General features: G+C 29.9%; 1 protein-coding gene across 1 annotated transcript in view; it reads right to left on the bottom strand.

The window, feature by feature from the left end:
* Positions 1–16601, bottom strand: part of LOC145328255 (uncharacterized) — an 80758-nt gene extending 64157 nt beyond the window's left edge. The window contains exons 1-2 of the mRNA XM_080171872.1: positions 16448–16601; positions 12769–12801 (exon numbers count right to left, since the gene is read on the bottom strand). Of these exons, the coding sequence (XP_080027998.1) occupies positions 12769–12781 (13 nt within the window). The 5' untranslated portion in view covers positions 12782–12801; positions 16448–16601. The remainder of the gene's footprint in view (positions 1–12768; positions 12802–16447) is intronic.
* Positions 16602–19698: the final 3097 nt, after the last annotated feature.

Here is a 19698-nt window from a genome sequence, read left to right as displayed (position 1 = left end):
AAATTTGGCTGTACTTTTGGCTTTCATCATACCGTTGCGTAACTACTTTACAATTAGTTGTTGGCATTATCATATTTTGCTACCAGTTTAATAAATGATAGCTTGTAATTTAATTAAGAGCATTAAGAAAATATCATTATATCTTTTAATGTAAATCGCAATCTCAGTTGAAAATTGGTATAGATGGTGGGGGTAGACACCTAGGTGGGTATATCCAGACCCATTTTTTTGATAGTGGGGTGGACACACCACCCTACACCCCCATTTTACACGTCTCTTTTTAAACCTTACATAATGAATTTTAAGAATTATGAAATTAAAAACTAAAGCTAGCTTTTTTAAAAAGCAAGATTAAAAATCTCCAGATTGCTTTCCCTCTTCATTTTAAATTTATCAATTAATGCTAAGGAAAAGAATTTTTACTCTCTTGTTATAAATTTCTATCTATTGATCATACCTATTATGTATTTAATATAATACAAAATTTATGTATGTTATAGAATGGTCAATTAATAATGTATATTATATAATATACATACAATATCTATTTATATTGTTTCTTTTAATTGCATCTTTGCGCGCTGTGGCCGTTTTCGGTCTTGTTTTACATTGTAGTTTAATTATCAGGAATTGTCATAAAAATTTATTAAATTTACCAACTGTAGGTTAAGAATCATTTAGACTACTGTGTTGTACATGATTTGCAGAATAAAATATATGCACAAGCAAACTTTACATAATGGTGTTTACTTTTTTGCTAGTTGAAAATTTTCTTTTATTCAGGGTAATTATTATTGTTAGGGTGTTTTATAATGTAGGAAAATGGGGAGATCTAATATTTCCTTTGGATAAAATATACTTTTCTAGATATTAATAGTAATTGGTATAATAGATAATGCTGTACAATGTCAGGTATTAATTAGATTCAATATGGAGTACTTTAGACTGCACTGTATATTGTGTATAAGAGACACAGCGTAGATACTGTAATCTCAGCTAATACACTGACGTACACATCATTGATACAGAGTAATTGCGCAACTAATTAGAATAGTACACAAAAGTAAAGTTGAATGTACAACAATCGAATTAAAATATTTACTAGGCCGTTTTTAAGTCAAGTGTAATTTAATACTCAAAAGGGTGATTTTAGACTTATCTAGTAAATTTGCTTTATACTAACTTTTGACTATTTTTTTTCGTTTTCGTTAAAGCATACTTTCATCTCTTTTCGAGTATGGCTTCGAAACCGATTAATGTCCGGTGGATTAAAACCGGTTCTAACTCTATTTACGACTTTAGTTGTATCTCTATTGCCAAGTCCATCTTTGAAGGACACGTTGTAGGGTTTACTAATTACATTTAACAATCTACTTGTATCTCTATTGCCACGCTTATATGTTATAGGTCACGTTGTTAAGTTTACTCATTTCATTTCATTTACCATTCTAGTTGTATCTCTATTGTCAAGTCCACATGTTACAGGACAGGTAATATTTACTTTTTACATTTACCATTCTATTTGTATATCTACTGCCACGCCCATATTCACAGGACATGTTGTAGAGTTCCTTAATTCTATTTACCACTCTATCTATATCTCTATTGCCACGCCCATCTTTGGAGGACACATTACAACTTATCTTATTACAAACTCTATTTACTACTCTAGTTGTATCTCTATTGCCATGTTGAAATGTTTACTTATTAATCTACCACTCTAGTTGTAACTCTATTGCCACGCCCATCTTTGCAGGACACGTTGCAAATTTTACGGCCCATGGGAAAACTTTTTATTGGGTGTTTTTCCAAATGATCAAAATGTCATTGCTAGTTTAGCAAAATGAGAAAAAAACATTAAACATAAAAAGCATTATTTGTTTGGGTTTAGTTAGGTAAGTTTAAAGAGCTTTTGGGCTACAACAGATTATATATAGGGATGGAATCCCGTATGGGTGCGATCCCACAGGATTTTTGGTCAAATGTTTTTTTTGAACAAATTATTTGAACGTCAATATGCGTTGCTTTGATTATACAAAATACTCAGACAAAAAAAGTAAAAATTGTAAAAAAATGGCATATTTTTAGCGCAACAGGCGTTTTTTTTAGAAATTCTTCTTGCTAATGTAACTTTTTACTGGTTTAGAAGTGTTATATCTAATAAATGTTGATGATTTAAAATTATTTATTAGTAATAAAAGTTATTTCATTTTTATTTCTTTTTAAACTGATTGTATAAGGTGTAGCTTTTGTGCTAATTCGAAATATTACTTTTTTTCAAATTTAAACACTTTATTGTATACAACTTTTTTTTTGACCTAAAAGCATAATCTATTTGGAGCATAAACTAAACTGTAGTAAGAACAAGGACAAAAATACATAGGATAAGCGAGGTTAGGTTTGTTTCTATTTTTTTACAGGGTAGCCCCGCAGGGTTAGGGCCTTGCAGGTCTAGTGCCCTCGCAGGGGTTTAGCATACAGAAAATCTACAACTCCCTTATTATAAATCTATTTTAAAATCTTGGGAATCAGGGTTTCAGTGCTCGCTTGGCACTTCGAGGAGAAGCACCGGTTGTCTAAATGTAAATGAGTCATGTGACTTAAGTAATATGTCCATGCTTTTAATTTTGAGGGGGGTAAACTTAGGTGTTCAAGGGTTTGAGGGCGGTAATCTAATGTATTTTATAATTTTGATGGGGGTAAAATGTTGGGTTTCAAGGTATGAGGGGGGGGGGGGGTTATACAACTTTTACCCCTATCCTTGGACGTCTATGTAAGTAAGCAATATTAAGGATTTACTGATGAAATTACCTAAAGTGTGGCCGTGCTGTAAAAAAAGCTACAATGACTTTACAAATATATGCACAACATATTTCAATTTTAGCATTTTTGAATTTTGTTGTGTTTTTTTCAGCCTAAAATCTATGGATGAATTTTAATTTTTAGAAGGCTAACCCCATAATTAGTGAATAAGACGCCATAACGGAAAACAAACAATAAAAAGGACAGAAAAAAGTTTAAAATTAATGGAGCAATTCTTTTTCATAGTCGTTAGCAAATATAAACTAAAAATTTTATAACAATGGATTTATGAATAATTGGATATTGCACCAGATTTTTGCATACTCTAATAAATAATTCTTCTAGCTGGCTAATATACACCCCCCATCCCCCAACCACTTATACCTCTCTCCCCTCTACTCCCCTGACAATGGAGGAACGTATTGACCAATAGCTGATGAATATATTAGCAACCTAAATTGATGACAAAAATTCCCCTGTCACAATATCCCCATATTATATATCCATTGAAATAACAAACACACACTTGCGTACATTGGCACGGAAGGATCTGTAGAAAAACTGCTAAAGTAATAAGCTAAGAATGAATAAACAAATTTTTCAATTCAATCATAAGAATAAGAAAAGTTTTACATGATATTTTATACCAGAACTTTGTATAGTCACGAATTATATGTAGAATTTTTTTTAGTAGGTTGAGTATCTACAAGTGATAGTTTCACTTACTTTCAAAACACTATAAAAATGGGACGTTTGGTTGAAAGATCCAAAGTTTTATAACCACGTTATCTTATTCGTTGGCTAAAATTTTTATGTTTAAGACTCCCGGAGATTTGCAACGAATAGATTTTAGTAAGCTAAAAATAAGAGAGATTGGGTTTACCTTTATATCGAAAATAAACAGTAAATACATTAGACAGTGAAGTGTTTCGAATCATAGGCGTCCAAGGGGGGGGGGGGTAAAGGGGCGATTACCCCCCCCAAAATTTTTTTTTTTTATTTTACCCCCCCCCCATTTAAAATTTATCCCTACCCTGGGGGTGCCGTAGGCACCCCCAACCATTTAGGAGGGGATATTTACCCCCCCCAAACAATTTTGGGGGGATAAATACCCCCCCCAAAATAGAAAATCTCTCACAAAAAAAATTTTTGCGCGCTTCGCGCGCATTTTTAATACTAAATTTTTGATAAAATTTAAATTACCCCCCCCAAAAATTTTACCCCGGGGGTAAATTTGGGGGGGGGGGGTAAACAAATTTTACCCCTGCCAACAGATTTTAGGGAGGGTAATTACCCCCCCCAAGCAAATTTTACCCCCGGGGTAAAACTTTGGGGGGGGGGGGGGGGTAAAAAAATTTGCGGCGCGCTTCGCGCGCCATTTTACCCCCCCAAAACCGAATTACCCCCCCTTAAAAAAATTTTACCCCTACCAAAATAAAAAGCTGTTTCGAATGGTATTAAAATACAAGAAAATATTAATTTATTTTCAAATTCTTGTATGAAAAGCCTAAACGAACTTGTTTAAAAAGTTAAAATCGGCAAAAGTAATTTGTAATATTTGTTTAGCTTTAAAGAACAACAGAAATAGAAAAAAAATATTTCTTTGGTAAACTTTTCTAGGAATGTTATTACTTCTATATACCTAACCCCTGAAGGGCCCATAACTGCAGTGCCTAACCCTGTGGGGTTACTATGTACCCAATGTTACCTAACCAATCATCAGGTAATGATTTTAAAAAAAATAATCACTCTTTTATCATTTATTAAAAAATATAGGGGGGAAGGGGGAGTTATGTACATGGCACTTTGGGGCAAACCACCGTTATGAATGGTCGATAAGACCGTTTGGGCAAACATTTGTAGTAGGTTCTAAGGCAATAACATCCCAACTATTGCAGACAACAAACTATTTGATTGCAGTAAATTTGGCTGGAAGTTCTAGTTCTACATGTTCATGGTAATCTGATATATTACCCTTCTATAGTAATTAGTGTCAACATTAAAATAAAGAAGTTGCTTTATGGTTTGGCCTATAAAAAATATGCAGAACCCAAAAACTGTCTAAATTTTGAAAACAAATCTGTGAGATTATTCTTCAACGCCCATATGGCGTTAAAACCTACTTAAACCTTCTTTAAATATTAATCGTTTATTTGAATTGATAATAAATTCAGGCCAATGGGGCTGCTATGCTCCAACAATTTTACAAAAAAAATATTTAGGATTTTCAAAGAAACATTCCTCTTAAAAGTACATATGTTATGTAAATTTTTTTTATAAAAAAATTAATGTTCACAAAAATATCTACATTTTGATTTAAAGAAAAATTGAACCAAAAACGTTATTTTCAGAAAAAAATGTCTTAATGTTTGTTTGTTTTGAGCCCATTGTGGATATAAAAAGTCTCGTAGTCATTCTTTACATAAATATCATATATGTATCACCATATGGGCGATTTCTTTGTAGCATAGCTTTTCCTGTTTATAATAAGGGTTTGTACGTTTGTTTTGCTAAAACTTTTTGGTTTTTGTTAGTACTTGGGTTAGATTAGTGTTTATTGACTAAAATGCGTTTTTATATTTATTGATTTGTAAAAATAATCAGTAATTTTGAAATACAGAAAATTATTTCAATAGGTAGTAATTCTTGCAGTTTTAAAGATCTTAAACAACAGTATTTCGTTTAATGAGCATACAAACAGTACTTTTAATAAAAAAATTACATTTATCTAGAACAGGCTGACGCGGTCCCTTTCGATTGGGACCACCACGGTGAAATTTGGTATGGGACCGCGTGAAGCAAGCGTCAGCGTATTGTAAAAATATATGAGTAAGGAAAGCATTAATAAATTATTATTATAATTAAGATAATAATTTTATTATACCATAATAATAATATTAAATATAATAAGATAATGATTATTTCAATCTAATACTAATATTGTAATTGATAAAATAATTAAAATAATAAATATAATATTATTTTTATAAATAAATATTATTTCAATCTAATACTAATATTGTAATTGATAAAATAATTAAAATAATAAATATAATATTATTTTAATAAATATGTTATTGTTTAATAATTATTATAATAATAAAGTTATTTAGTACTAATTATATTACAAAACAATTATAATAATATTTTTGCTAATTCTAATATTGAATATAATAAGGTAATTATAATATTGAAAGTAAAAAGATAATTATTTTTGTAATCTCATATTATTATTGTAAATGATATGGTAATTCATAAAATTAATAATATTATTTTTATGAATATTAAATTAGAAAATAAATAAAATAATATTATTAATAATTATAATAATATTATAATTGCTAATTAAAGTTTAATATAATATCAGGTATATCAGAGGAAAATAGTTTAAAAGAACCTACCTTTAATTGAATTTAATGTAATTACAATTATAATATTATTATGAAAATTATGTTATTGTATGATAATTATATTACAAACATTACTATTAACATAATAATTGCTAATTATGATATTAAAAGTAATAAGATAATTATTTTTGTAATCTAATATTGTAAATGATATGATAATTTATAATATGAATATTATTATTATATGAATATTAAGTTATAAAATAATTGGAATAATTGAAATACCATTATAAATATTTATTATAATATTGTATGATAATTAGATTATAAAATAATTATAATAATAGTATTAGTGCTAATTATATAATTAATGTAATCAATAAAATATAGAATTATTAAAATATCATATTAAAATAATTATTATTATTTATCATATATTATAATTGTAAATTATAGTATAGTATCATAATTATGATATAAAATTGCTAAATATATTAATAATATAATTATTGAATAATAAAATAATCAAAATAATATCATAGATAACTATAATAATATTATAATTGCTAATTATAGAAACTTATAAGATAATCGATTGATTTGTAAAGGGTAATATAATGTGATTGTTAATTATAGTATTATGATTGAAATTTATAATTGATATCTATTGTATTGCAAAAAAATAAGATAATTATAATCAAACTATAATAGTTCGGTATTATAATAATAATTAAAATGTAATAATATTTAGTAATTGATTTGTAACAGGTAAGATAAAATGATGGATAATTATAATATTGTAAATTACAAATGATAGTGATGACTATATAATGATAATTAGGTAATAATAAGTATTTGGTTATTTAATTAAATTAATAAACAGATAATGGTAATAATTAGTGATTGATTTTGAGTTGTAGTTGGTGGATTACTAATTGGTTAGATAATATAATTGATAACTGTAGTTATTATACCTGTTAACAGAGATGGAGAGGTAGAGAATGTATTGAAACTGAAGTTACCTCTGATCCTAAATACCCCCCTGCAAGAAACAAGTTTGGATGAAATAATTTTTTTGGAGCCTGCGGCTTAAAAAATTATTTCATCCAAACTTGTTTCTTGCGGGGGGTAGATACATTTCGGGGGGTGGTGTAATAATAGTAGTTGTTATATTTACAGAGAGAGTGTACTAAAACTGAAGTTACCTCTGATCCTAAATACCCCCCTGCAAGAAACAAGTTTGGATGAAATAATTTTTTAAGCCGAAGGGGCCAATACGGCAGGCCTGGTAAAAATTTTTTTGAAGTGCTCTAACTTTTCCGCCAATTGGGGGAAAATGTTGGGGCATGATTTTTCGCGACCCCATTAAGCCAGATTTTCACTGTTTAAAAGGAAATTAATGTAACTTGAAAAACCTGCGCGTTATTAACGATCATAAAACGAGAGGATAATTTGTGCAAAACGTGAAATGGAGACTTTTTTTCTGCAATTTTCAACTTTGCGCGCGCGCTGCGCGCGCGTTTTTGCTCCGATTTTGGAAATTCCAATTGTCCTAGGTCCTCCCGGCATTCAAGAATCCATAGCAATTTTCCTTTTCAAAATCGGACTCCGGCCGCCCCCCTGCGGGGGGTGGTGAGACCGCCGACCCCCCCCATTTTGACCCCCCTTACAAAAATTTTTTTTTCCTTGAACTTCATGCGGCTAACTTGGTAAAATATTACATATTTCGTTTCTCTCATATTCAAATTTCACCCCGTCTATTATTGACAGAAGAGTGAAATTTCATTTAAAAATATTCATCAATGATTTCAGAAAAGATTATTTTGAAAGATGATCCTTTTTCTTATCAAGTTAGATAAAAGATGACTTTTGAATGCAACATACCTCCTAGTTGAATTTAATGCTGTTCTTATATCAACAAAGAATATTACAAGATACAAAATACATACACTTTAAAATGCTGTTATATAAAGTAGTTAGTATTTTTTGTCTGTAAGATCTCTCTTAAAAAACCGATTCAGTTCTTCATTCTGGGAAATCTTATGATAGGTCTCATGATGGTTTTAATCTGTTTTTTCTTATATATACTTAAGTCTTAAGGTGTTTTTAGGCTATTATACTAAACTCTAGTTGGTAGTAAATTTATTTGTAAAAAACCCCAATATTTTTGGCATTATTTTTTTTATAGGTATTTATAGATTTTCAAGTCATTGCTAAAAGTAGATATAGGCCATAGATAAATTGATTTTAGATTGCTCAAAGCATAGATTTGATTGAATAAATTTTTTTTCTGTCGATTTTAAAGAAATGAATATGATACTATTAACCTTTCTTGTAATCAAACTTTGATTAACCTTCATTTTAAGATCTAATGTAGGAGGCAAATGAATTTAGAGGGAAGGAAATAACTGGCGCTAAGAGCAAAGATGACATGGAATGATGGAATGAAAATAGAACATACGTGGAAATTATGACAGGGGGAACTTGTCGTCAATTTAGGGTGCTAACATGGAAATTATTTATTTGTCAGTTCGTTCATCCAGAAGGAGGGGAGGGGATAAAGCACTCGTTTCTTTAGCCAGCTACAAGTTTACCTTTATTAGATTATATGATAATCTGGTGTAAGATCCAAGTAATGAAAAATCAATTACTTCAAAATTGTTTTTTTTTATATTGTTCTATCTTTAAAAAAACTCCACAATTTAACTATGAACTTATCTCTGAAGAAAGTTGACAAATATGACACAGCAAAGTTTTATTATTAACAGAAATACTTGAATTCATTTTAATGAGGTTTTTTATAAACTTTCTCACGAATATATTTAGGCTGAATATTTAATTCAAATTTCTGAAAAATACAGCTTTCAATTAAATTCTAAAATTCTAGACTTTAAAATCTTTGTAGATTTTTTTCGTTAACTTTACATTTTACACTTTAAATTAAAATTTATTATTTTAAAATATTTGATACTTTCCCTTAAACGTCTCTAGTGATCACATAAAGCATTCTTATTTAAAAAAAATTGAATTGAAAAAAGGGGGGAAGTTAGTTTTTATTCTAATGCCTTACTACTGTGAAGCTTATGCCTACAGTGCTCTAACCCTGCGGGGCGACCGTGTAACCAATATAACCTAACTAACTGGAACTAGAATAAGAATGCAAAGGGAAAAAAATAAAAACTTGTTGTATTGCTAAAACTAATCCATAGTTCAGCTTCGCTACATAATACTTGTTCTTGTTTGTATGCAAATATTCTTTGATAAGGAATAGATATTAAATACAAAACACCAAATATAATTTGACTTTTGCAATTGTACAAAATATGTTGGTAGAATATCACTTTCAGCAATTTGACCACTACCAGCCCACATGTTATTTTCAAATTGTTTCCAGCATTAATATCCGCTGCATTATAATCAGTGTTATGACATGCTGAAAAATCATGTATCATTACAGACATCCGATGTGATAATTAACTATTCTTCTTAAAATTCAACAAAGAGCTGGCCATAATTCTTTTTCGTATTGAATTCAAACGTAGTTGATAGGTCTTTGAGGGATAGTAAATGGACCATAAATTAAAGTACCCCCCAATCATAAAAAAGCTACACTTCCAAAGTTTTATCCAACGAAAAATTTTAGCTCAGTATAATTTACAGTCCAATCTCTCTCTCCTTTTCATAGGACTCATGTTTACACACTCTATAATTAAAGAGTAGATACGATACAAATTTAAGTTGGGGTTGTTAGGTTGTTTCTTTGACAAATAAAGGGATACAGCTAATTTGTTTAATAAAACATAAAATTATATAAGATTACGTCATTCAAAAATATGCTGAATTTAATTTTAATTTATAATAATAATATGAATAACAGCTTTTTTAGAATTTTATCAAAAACTAGTTAAGATTTTTGTTTTTGGGGTTTTGTCCCACCCCCAAGAAAATAGCCTTAAACCACATCAGGAATAGTAGATATATTCCCTAAAGAGTAGAATCCAATCGGTTCAGTGGTTACCGATTTCTTAAGGGACAGACGGACGGACGGACGGACGGACAGACAGACAGACAGACATAATTCTACTTTATATTATAGATATATGTATTTTTTTTTTATCAAAATACTCTGAAAGTCACTTTATCTTCTCTACCGTTAGTCCGTAATGCCAAAGGAAGAAAATGTTATTTTCTTTGCTGCTATTCAAAATAGACTGCTAAAATACCCCTTGAAAGAGCCTTCAGTATACAGCTTAAATGGACTTTGTTAAATACTACAAAAGAAATTTATGAATTATTATGTAAAGATATCGTGATATTCTGTTATTTTCTCATTATTCTTTCCATTACTCTATCTTTTATGTATACTGAATATTTGCTTTATATTAACTTTGTCTGTTTTATTTTTGTCCTCCAAGTTATTAAACATTTCTAAAAGATTATTTTTTACAAAATTATTCATAAAGTAAGAATTGGGAGAGAGGTTAGTTTCATCTTCTATTGACAATGAATATGACAATATTTATGCATCATTGTAAAACAACCCCCCCCCCCCCTCGCCGGAATTCATTAAGAATATGATATCCTGGACCGGCTTTGTAAAGTCACAGGACACGTATGATATCTATGTTTATAGCCCCCCCCCCCCCCCCCCCCAAGGAGTGGAATAAATAAAGTATAGCCGTTTCCTAGTTTAATTTTGATAAGACAATGGCTGATAAATTGGTGTATTAAAGGATGCAAACTTTTTTATTTTAATATCCGTGGAAAATTATGGAAAATGCAGCGGATATTAATTGGTTTCAAAGCCATACTAGAAAAGCTTTTCTTTCATTCAGGGTTCGGCAGCCATAGTCTCTGTGGCTTTTCATATTGAAAAAAAGGCAAACAACAAGTCAAGTCATGACTAACTTTTAAAATCATTGGAAGAAACATTCAAAAAAAATACACTTAATTAAAGAAAAAAGTTACACTTACATGACAACATACAATGGCCGATAAATGATGAGACACAGTCTTGCCCCATCTGTAGATAAAATTAGAGGTTGAAAAGTTTAGACACTGAACTAAATGAACAAACCAATCAAAATTCAATAAAAGTCCCTAAGATCTAAAGCCAACGAAAACATAATTAACAAGGATGACAACATCCATAAAAGCACTGAAACGGTAGGACAAAAAGACATTAACACTTGTATAGTGTCAGAACTGAATAATCAGAATATAAATGTATAAGAGTCGAAGCAAAATTGAACGGAATAAGGAAAAATAGATTATATTTATTTCAGTACTTACGAGATTTAGTGAATATACATCAAAAATATATTCACCAAACCTTATTCTAATTTAGCGGGTTTTGAAATATTAAAACATATTTTTTAATATTTGTTGACCAGCTGAGAAGGTAACAAGATATTACCCTCTGTTAATATATATTAGTATATTCAGATTTTCAATTTAAATATTCCCCTTCTATGTGTTAGGAAATATACAGAAAGGTGTGAAGTTTGGACTTCCGGGGTACATGGGATATTAAGAAATTTTAATATATTTACGGGAAAATAATATTTACAAAATATTGATAAACAGTAATATTTCACTACGAAATCACCCTAGTTTTGATTTATTTAATATTTTTCAAGAAATATTCAAACTTCAAATATGATTGATTGACATTGTAGAGATTTGTCTTTGCATCATACATAATTTATGTAATAATCTTTCTCGTATTCATATGAATCCGGTGGATAGGAACCGGTTCTCATGAATACGAAAAAACTATGTCTAGCATCGTATTATATCCAGTTTTCTACGAATATAGAAATGTACAATCATAAGATTAAAACTAGTTTTTTTAGCCGGTGCCTTCGGCCAATAGATTAGGTCCTTATTAGCAAGCAAAATGGATGACAAATTTTGCCCTGTCAATATATCCATGTATATACTATATCCATTTATGTAATAGATTGAAATATTTGTAAGGTAGGTCCGCTACTGAAACAGGTACAATATTGTACTTTACCATATTCATACATTATTATATTAAATTACTTTTTGGAATAAGCAGATTTATTCCTTACATAAGAAGTACAACTGTTCAATATATTATAAAATCATTCATAAAAAATATCATAGCACTTTTCTGTCCCCATCCGTCACGGTTATACTTATTTATCGCATCGTATTATAGTCAGCTTTCTGCGGATAATAATAAGAAAAATGATAAGATTACCAGTTTTGTTATCCACTATTGGTCGAATGCCCAAGCTAACGAAACTGTATTTATTTTATGATTTTTATTTTAATTTTCCTTAAAATTTGTCTGTTTTATGATGCTATACATGATTTTTCAATATGGCTAATTCTAATGGTTCTAATTCAGCGGATATTAATCGGTTTTGAAGCCATACTGGAAAAAAAATTCCTCGACTATTATATTTTTGGAAAATTTTGGGTGAAAATAGTTATTCATAAAACTTGTTAGTATATGAAATTTAGCAAGTAAAGAAAAAAGTCATCTCAGAATAAAATAAATAATAGGTTAGTAAACCTATCAGTTTGGTATACCTAAATTTCATATATTTAAAAAATAGGACTTCAAAAAATATGAGTAACTTACCTTTTAACTTCATAGTAGTTTCACATCTAGCTTCTGAAAAAAATATCTACATGTATGTCTGTTAAGATCTTTTGAATGGCTATTCGGATTGTTCACAATTTTCAGTTCAGGTTTTAGGCTAGTCGATTGAGAAATGGTGACACAACTCCTCCGAAGTTATAACAAATAAAAAAGTTTTCCCCACCCGCATTTTTTAGTAGCGAAGCTACTCTATGATATGAAATGTTCGTCTGTCTGTCCATATGTCCGTAAGTCCGAAAAAGATATTGTCAATGATCTAATTCTAACCTATATAAATTTTATCATAGGATATCTTTTCTAAAAAAGGCTTAAATTCTTTTTACGTATATTTGATACACTACATATAAAATGACAAAAATGTGGCTTCACAGTTCACACTTTTCCTCAACAGTTTAGCGGATTTAAAACCAACACGCAACAAGCGGTCAATGGATCCTATAAATAGACATATTTGCTAAATCAAAACTGGTTTTACCTAAATTGTATCTGTTCCTTCTTCAGGATTATAGAATTTCAAAGATTTTAACTAAAAATGTGCGATGATTTGACTTTAAAATAGCATTTAATCTTAATGTTCATGACTTGTTAATATAAGTTTGTCATATTTGTTGAGGTTTTAAAACAATATTTCTATAGACAATTCAACAATGCATATTTAGGATTTATAACAATGGTTATTTTAGGCATTATTAGTGATATAAAAAGTCATATCAAAAGTACTTTTTATATATTAATTCTAATTGTTTAGATACTTAAAATATAAAAGTACAAGAGTCAAAGCAAAATTGTAAGTAAATTTGTTAAAAAAAACTGCTTGATACAGGATAATGTTTATGGACATACTTACATTTTTAGGACTTGATTATAGAGTTGCTTCGCTTATAATATTATACTTTGTTGTCCCAGGAATCTATATACCAAAAATCAGATCAAACGGATAATTAGATCACATAAAAATTTGTTGTTAAATTTGTTGTTAAGTTATCAACATGTTTTAAATGAACGTACGGACATTCTGGTAATGATTATAGAGTTGCTACGCTTTCTAAATCGTACCAAACTACTACAGGAATGATCATGCAAAGTTTGAAATCGATAGGACAATTCTAACATGCCTAAATTAACGAAACAAACTATCTATCTAGAAAAGCTTCGCATTTAATAATTATAGAAAAGCTTTGCTTTTAAAAAGTAAGTAAGTTAATATATGACGCAAAATGTTTCATTAAAAACATTATTTTAAAAAAATATACTTAAATTTTAAACTTTTAAAATTTTATATAAATTGAATTAAATTTGGCAAAAATGTTATAATGATCCTCTGATATGTACTGATATGTCTGTAGCTTAAGATTTCGATAGCTGATTAAATTCTACACTTCATTAAAGCTTCACATAGGTCCCAGGATGGGTTCAAGCTATTGAATTTTAGATTTAAGTCTTTGAATGATTTTATGCCTTACCCCTTAGAAAACAGACCAACTAGATGCAGGGGCATAATCGCTATTTTTTATATTGAGCTAGTATATCTTAATTAAACACCAAATTATTGTCTTGTGTATTTAAGATTATTTAGCAATTGAAAACAATTATTATTTAATTTTGTATCTTATTTAAGACATGGCAAAACCTTTTTCAAAATGTGATCATAATCTAAATAGGTCAAAGATTTTGGTCCTTGTTGATCTATATTATATTTTTTTTACGTTAACAAACTAATAAAGGTTTTCTATATTTATTGTTCGTCTGTCAGTCCATAAAGGATAGATCTTATCGTTAACTTAGGCATTTTATAATTGTCCTATTGATTTTTTACTTGGCATGGTTGGTTATTTCTGTAGTAGTAAGGTACGATTTAGAAAGCATAGCAATTCTACAATCGTTGTCTATTTATAAAAAGTTGATTTGAAACATTTTTATATTCCTACTACAAAAAGGTAAAATGTTATAAACAAAGCATATCAAAAATGTAGGAATGTCCTTAAACAGTATCCTATATTTTGCAACAAATTTACTTACATTTTTTTAGACTTATACATATATATTTGGTTATTCAGTTATGACACTCTACAATTGTTAATGTTTTTTTGTCCTACCCTTTCATAGATTCACTTTTATGGAAATTGTCATCCTTGTTATTCATTAATGTATAATGAACTATTAAGTTGTTAACTAATTTGACTAGGTATACTTATTAATAACAGTCCTTTGATATAATCAACTAAACATAAACAATCTATTGTTTATGTGGTTGATAACTCTATACTATCGTGTCTTTTTTACATACAAAATTAGAGTGTCAATGCTGATTGTTTCTATATAAACAAGGATGACAACATCTATAAAAGCGAAGCTATGAAACCGTAGGACAAACTGACATTATCATTGAGCAGTTTAAAAAGTGAATAATCAGAATATAAAGTTATAAAAGTCGGACCAAATGTGTAAGTAAATTTGTTTAATTGTTTGTAATTAAAAAAACTGTTTAAATACAGGATAATGTTTAAGGACATAATTACATTTTAGGACTTGATTATAAAGATGCTTTGCTTTAAACATTGAACTTTGTTGTCCTAGGAATCAGTATTCCAAAAAACAGATCAGTTAGATAATTTTTACACATAAAAATTTGTTGTTAAAAAAGTTAAAATCAACATATTAAAAATGGGCGTATGGACATTCTGGTAATGATTATAGAATTGATACGCTTTCTAAACCGTACCTAATTAGTACAGGAATAACCTTGCAAAGTTTGAAATCGAATTCTAACATGTCCAAGTTAATGAAAAAGGTAATTGTTCCACCTAAAAAGCTAACTGTTACTGACGGACGGACAGACTAACCGACCCCAATTGTAGAAAAGCTTCAATTTAAAAAAAAAGTATATGTTGTAAATCAACTGTGCCAGTATTTTTAGTTAAATGATATGTTGATTTTTTATTACTGTTTTTACTTTCTAAGTTTAGAATTTCAGGGTAATTTGAAGAAAAACAAGCATTAATTAAAGTCAGAAGGTACCCCCGTCGACAATTTTATGAGTTATAATTAATCTAAAAAAAAGGTTTTTAAAACAACTACTGCTTTCATGTGTTAAGTGTAATATACAGCATCTATATTTTACATCAAAGGCCATTTTAAAGTCAAATCATCACACATTTATTGTTAAAATCTTTGAAATTCTATAATCGCGAAGAAGGAACAGATACAATTTAGGTAAAACCAGTTTTGATTCAGCAAATGTGTCTATTTATAGGATCCATTGGCCGCTTGTTGCGTGTCGGTTTTAAATCCGCTAAACTGTTGAGGAAAAGCGTGAGTTACGAAAAATAAAATGAGAACCATAAAAATCACTTTATAACCAAATGAGACACTAACAGCTACTGAACCAAATCTATTTTATGAAAATCACGGTCATTTTTTAGCATAGTGGGGGGACCCAAAACAAAGACCTGTTTTTATGCAAATAGCCTTTAATGCATTTTTTAAAGTGTACAGCTACTTCATAACTAGACTATGCTCTTAGCCAGCATCGAAACAAGCTGTTAAGTCCTTGTCAAAAGTACATTTAGACGATGGTTTTTGATTTAGAATTAAAAAGACAATTATTTATTTTTTAATCACAAAAATTATGAAAGAAAGCAAAAAAGTTGTTAATTACCTGCAAGTTATAATTATGTAGGTCAAAATCAAAATATTCAAAATTACTAAAGTTCGCAGATTTTCTGCAAGTTTAAGTTGGCGGATTTTTTGTTTGTGTATATGCAATTTTTAACTATTTGCATGTGCTTGCTGCCTCACTAATAGAACTACATTCATTTCTGCAAGTTGTTCCTCCCCCCCCTCAATCCCATGTAATCTCCACTCCCTTTATGGTAAATTTTCCCTTCCCACCTCTCTTTATGCATGAAGAAAGAGGTTCTCTTTTCGAGGGGAGGGCCTTCCCTTTTTGTTGTTGTATTCACAGGTTCTAGACAAATGCCACTTTTGTATATGTATATTAGCTGTGTCACGTGTTCAAGGATATTTTCATAAAAATTTCATAAAACTCAAAATTTTATTGATTTTCAGATTAAAGTAAAAGAATAGAGGGGCCATGAGCGTACATAACAACAGAAAATACTGTGTTCAGGTAGTTGTCTGGAACATACATCTATAATAATACATTTATTAACATATTAAAGTTTTTCATGTGTTGAAAATTGATCAAAGATCCGTTTAACTTGTCAGGTTGAAATTTTAGGGATTCTGTTAATTTTACCAATTTTTTCTTTATAATTGTCTTTTTAGTCATCAAATTTTTGCGGAACTGTAAGACGTAGATATATTAAAAGGGGAAACTTTGTCGTCAATCTAGTTTACTAATATGGATCTCATTTAATGGTCGCTTTGTTCATCCAGTTGGAAGGAAGGTGATGGGTAAAGGGGGTGGATGGGTGTATCGTTATTTTAGCCAGCTATGTCACTTTATCAGAATGAAAATCTAGTGCAACGTCCAAGTAATAATATATTATCCTTGTTTACTTTTTTTTTGCATTTTTTAGCATATTATCCCTTACTATCCTTTCAGACTGCATATACAACAAGCAAACACACGAACACACACACACACATATGCACACTCACACACACACACACACACACACATAGTCACACATACATAAAGACAACTTGCACATTTCAAATGCAAAAAAAAAAGTTTCGCGACGGTGTGATTAGGGAAAAAAAATTATGCAGTTTTTTGAGCGACTGAGCTGCATCTTATTTATGCATCTTCTATATACAGATTTGTGGATAAGTACTTTATAAATTGCCATAAAGACAACCCATACATCAAGTTTTTTTTTATATTTTCTTTTGATAACAGAGCAGCTTTTAAGAAGCGCAGCTACTCTACAACTGTATTTAGTTTATTTGGGAATATTGTAGCTTAAAAACATGAATTGCATGACAGTTAAAATAGAAAATTGTTTTTTGCTATAGTTTATGCAATTTACTTTAAATATTTCATTATATTGTCATCTGAAGCATGTTATGCTACGCTACATGTGGATGTAGCTGTCCTTACTTTTATCTGTAATGTATATATGTACTTTGCCTTTTATTCAGAGAATATGATTAAATTTGTACTTAAATTTAAACTTTATGATAATAAAAACAAACAATATTGCAGTTTAACATTGAAATACATTAATTTCTTTTTGCCTTTTTTTTCTATGGATTTGAGGTTTCATGCATTTATTTTTTATTATTTTGTTAAAATTACACAAATACTTAATTTTACCCTTCTAAATATTTTGTAGTAATTAAATAGTTTAAGCTTACTATTTTCTTTAAGAAAGGTCACTGCAATGGTTAAAAGTCGGGCCCCCTTTTATTGTTTCCTTATTGTTATCGGTTTGTGAGGAGGCGTTGAGCGCTAACTAGAGGAGTTAGAGGACTTTAAAATATGTCGTTCTTCGGTGTGATAAATAATACCTAACTGTAACTTTTCAAGTTTTCTCAATGGGTTCATGGGGGAAAATTGACCTACCATTAGCTTTGAGAGGATATTACCAGAATTTCAGACACAAAAATTAGATGCACTCGGATGGAAATTAACTTTTGTAGGGCCGGAGAAAACAATTTTATAGGGTGGAGACGCAGTAAAAATCCGTCGAAGACTGAAAAAGAGGCGGCAAAGCGAAGTACATGCTATATACCTCTCAGAGAATGGGATGGGAGGTAGAAAGGGGGGACGAGGGAGGTTGTTTATTGGGTGAAGATAATGAAAATCATTGCTGTATATGTATATGTGAGTGTGTGTGAATTGCAACAACTGTATCCAAGCCTTTATGGTGATTTGTGTATTATATGCAGAACAGGTTGTCCACGGATGGTAAATTTTTTGTTGACAAAATTTAGGTAACTATTTTTTTTCCTTCTTGGCTATCCACTGAGAGCTTATATGCCTGTATTGGTTTTCATAGCTATCCATAGAGAGCGCATATCCCCATCTGCATATGTTTTCATAGCTATCCATGGAGAGCGCATATCCCCATCTGCATAGGTTTTCATAGCTATCCATGGAAAGCAAACATCCTCAACTGTATAGTTTTCATAGCTATCCAAAGATTTCCTATATCCTCAACTGCATAGCTATCCATGAAACCTTTATGCCTAACTGCATAGGTTTACATAGCTATCCATGGGTAGCATGTTTGCCCTAATATATAGATTTTCATAGTTTTCCATGGAGAGCCTGTATCCTCAACTGCATATCGTTTCATATCTATCCGAGAAGGGCTGATTTACCCAACTTTCATATGTTGAATGGAATGTATATAACAAAAACATGGAAATGTGAATTAAAATGGTAGGTGGATCAGTTTTTAACAATAATAATCTAAAAAATATTTTGAATTATTAGTTGCAGCTAAAACACACAAAGCTACAATTTGTTGCAAAAATAGTTTGGGTGTAGATAATCTGCAGGTTGTCCAAAAATTTTTGGGTATCTTTCAATTCTAGAAAGCAAAAATATACTGTAATCTAACGCATCTTCTAGGGCCAAAATGTTAGCCAATGCACATATTTATATTGATTGATTGAAGATTGAATTAAATAGCTTATGATTTTCTCAACTCCTATTCAATATAGACGGCTGAAATTTTCACGGATTGAATACTTTCGTATTTTGCATGCTTTTATCAAGTTTTATCAAGAATATTGGTTGGGGTGCTGGTTCGATTCCTAGATTTTTAAGTTTTCATGATTTTCTTACTCCTATTCAATACAGACGGCTGATATTTATAGGGATTATACTAGAGTTGGCTCGATATAATTATCTCCCTATTGGCTAGTTTTCTATATGCATATCTATTTCTCAATAAATCTATTTTCCTCACCCGGCATTACTATCTAAAAGAAAGT

This window comes from Acartia tonsa, chromosome 9 (genome assembly GCF_053477335.1).
Source record: "Acartia tonsa isolate MP-2025a chromosome 9, ASM5347733v1, whole genome shotgun sequence".
Lineage (NCBI taxonomy): Eukaryota > Metazoa > Arthropoda > Copepoda > Calanoida > Acartiidae > Acartia > Acartia tonsa.
The sequence above is the reverse complement of the archived record's forward strand: the minus strand, read 5'-3'. Positions and strand labels throughout refer to the sequence as shown.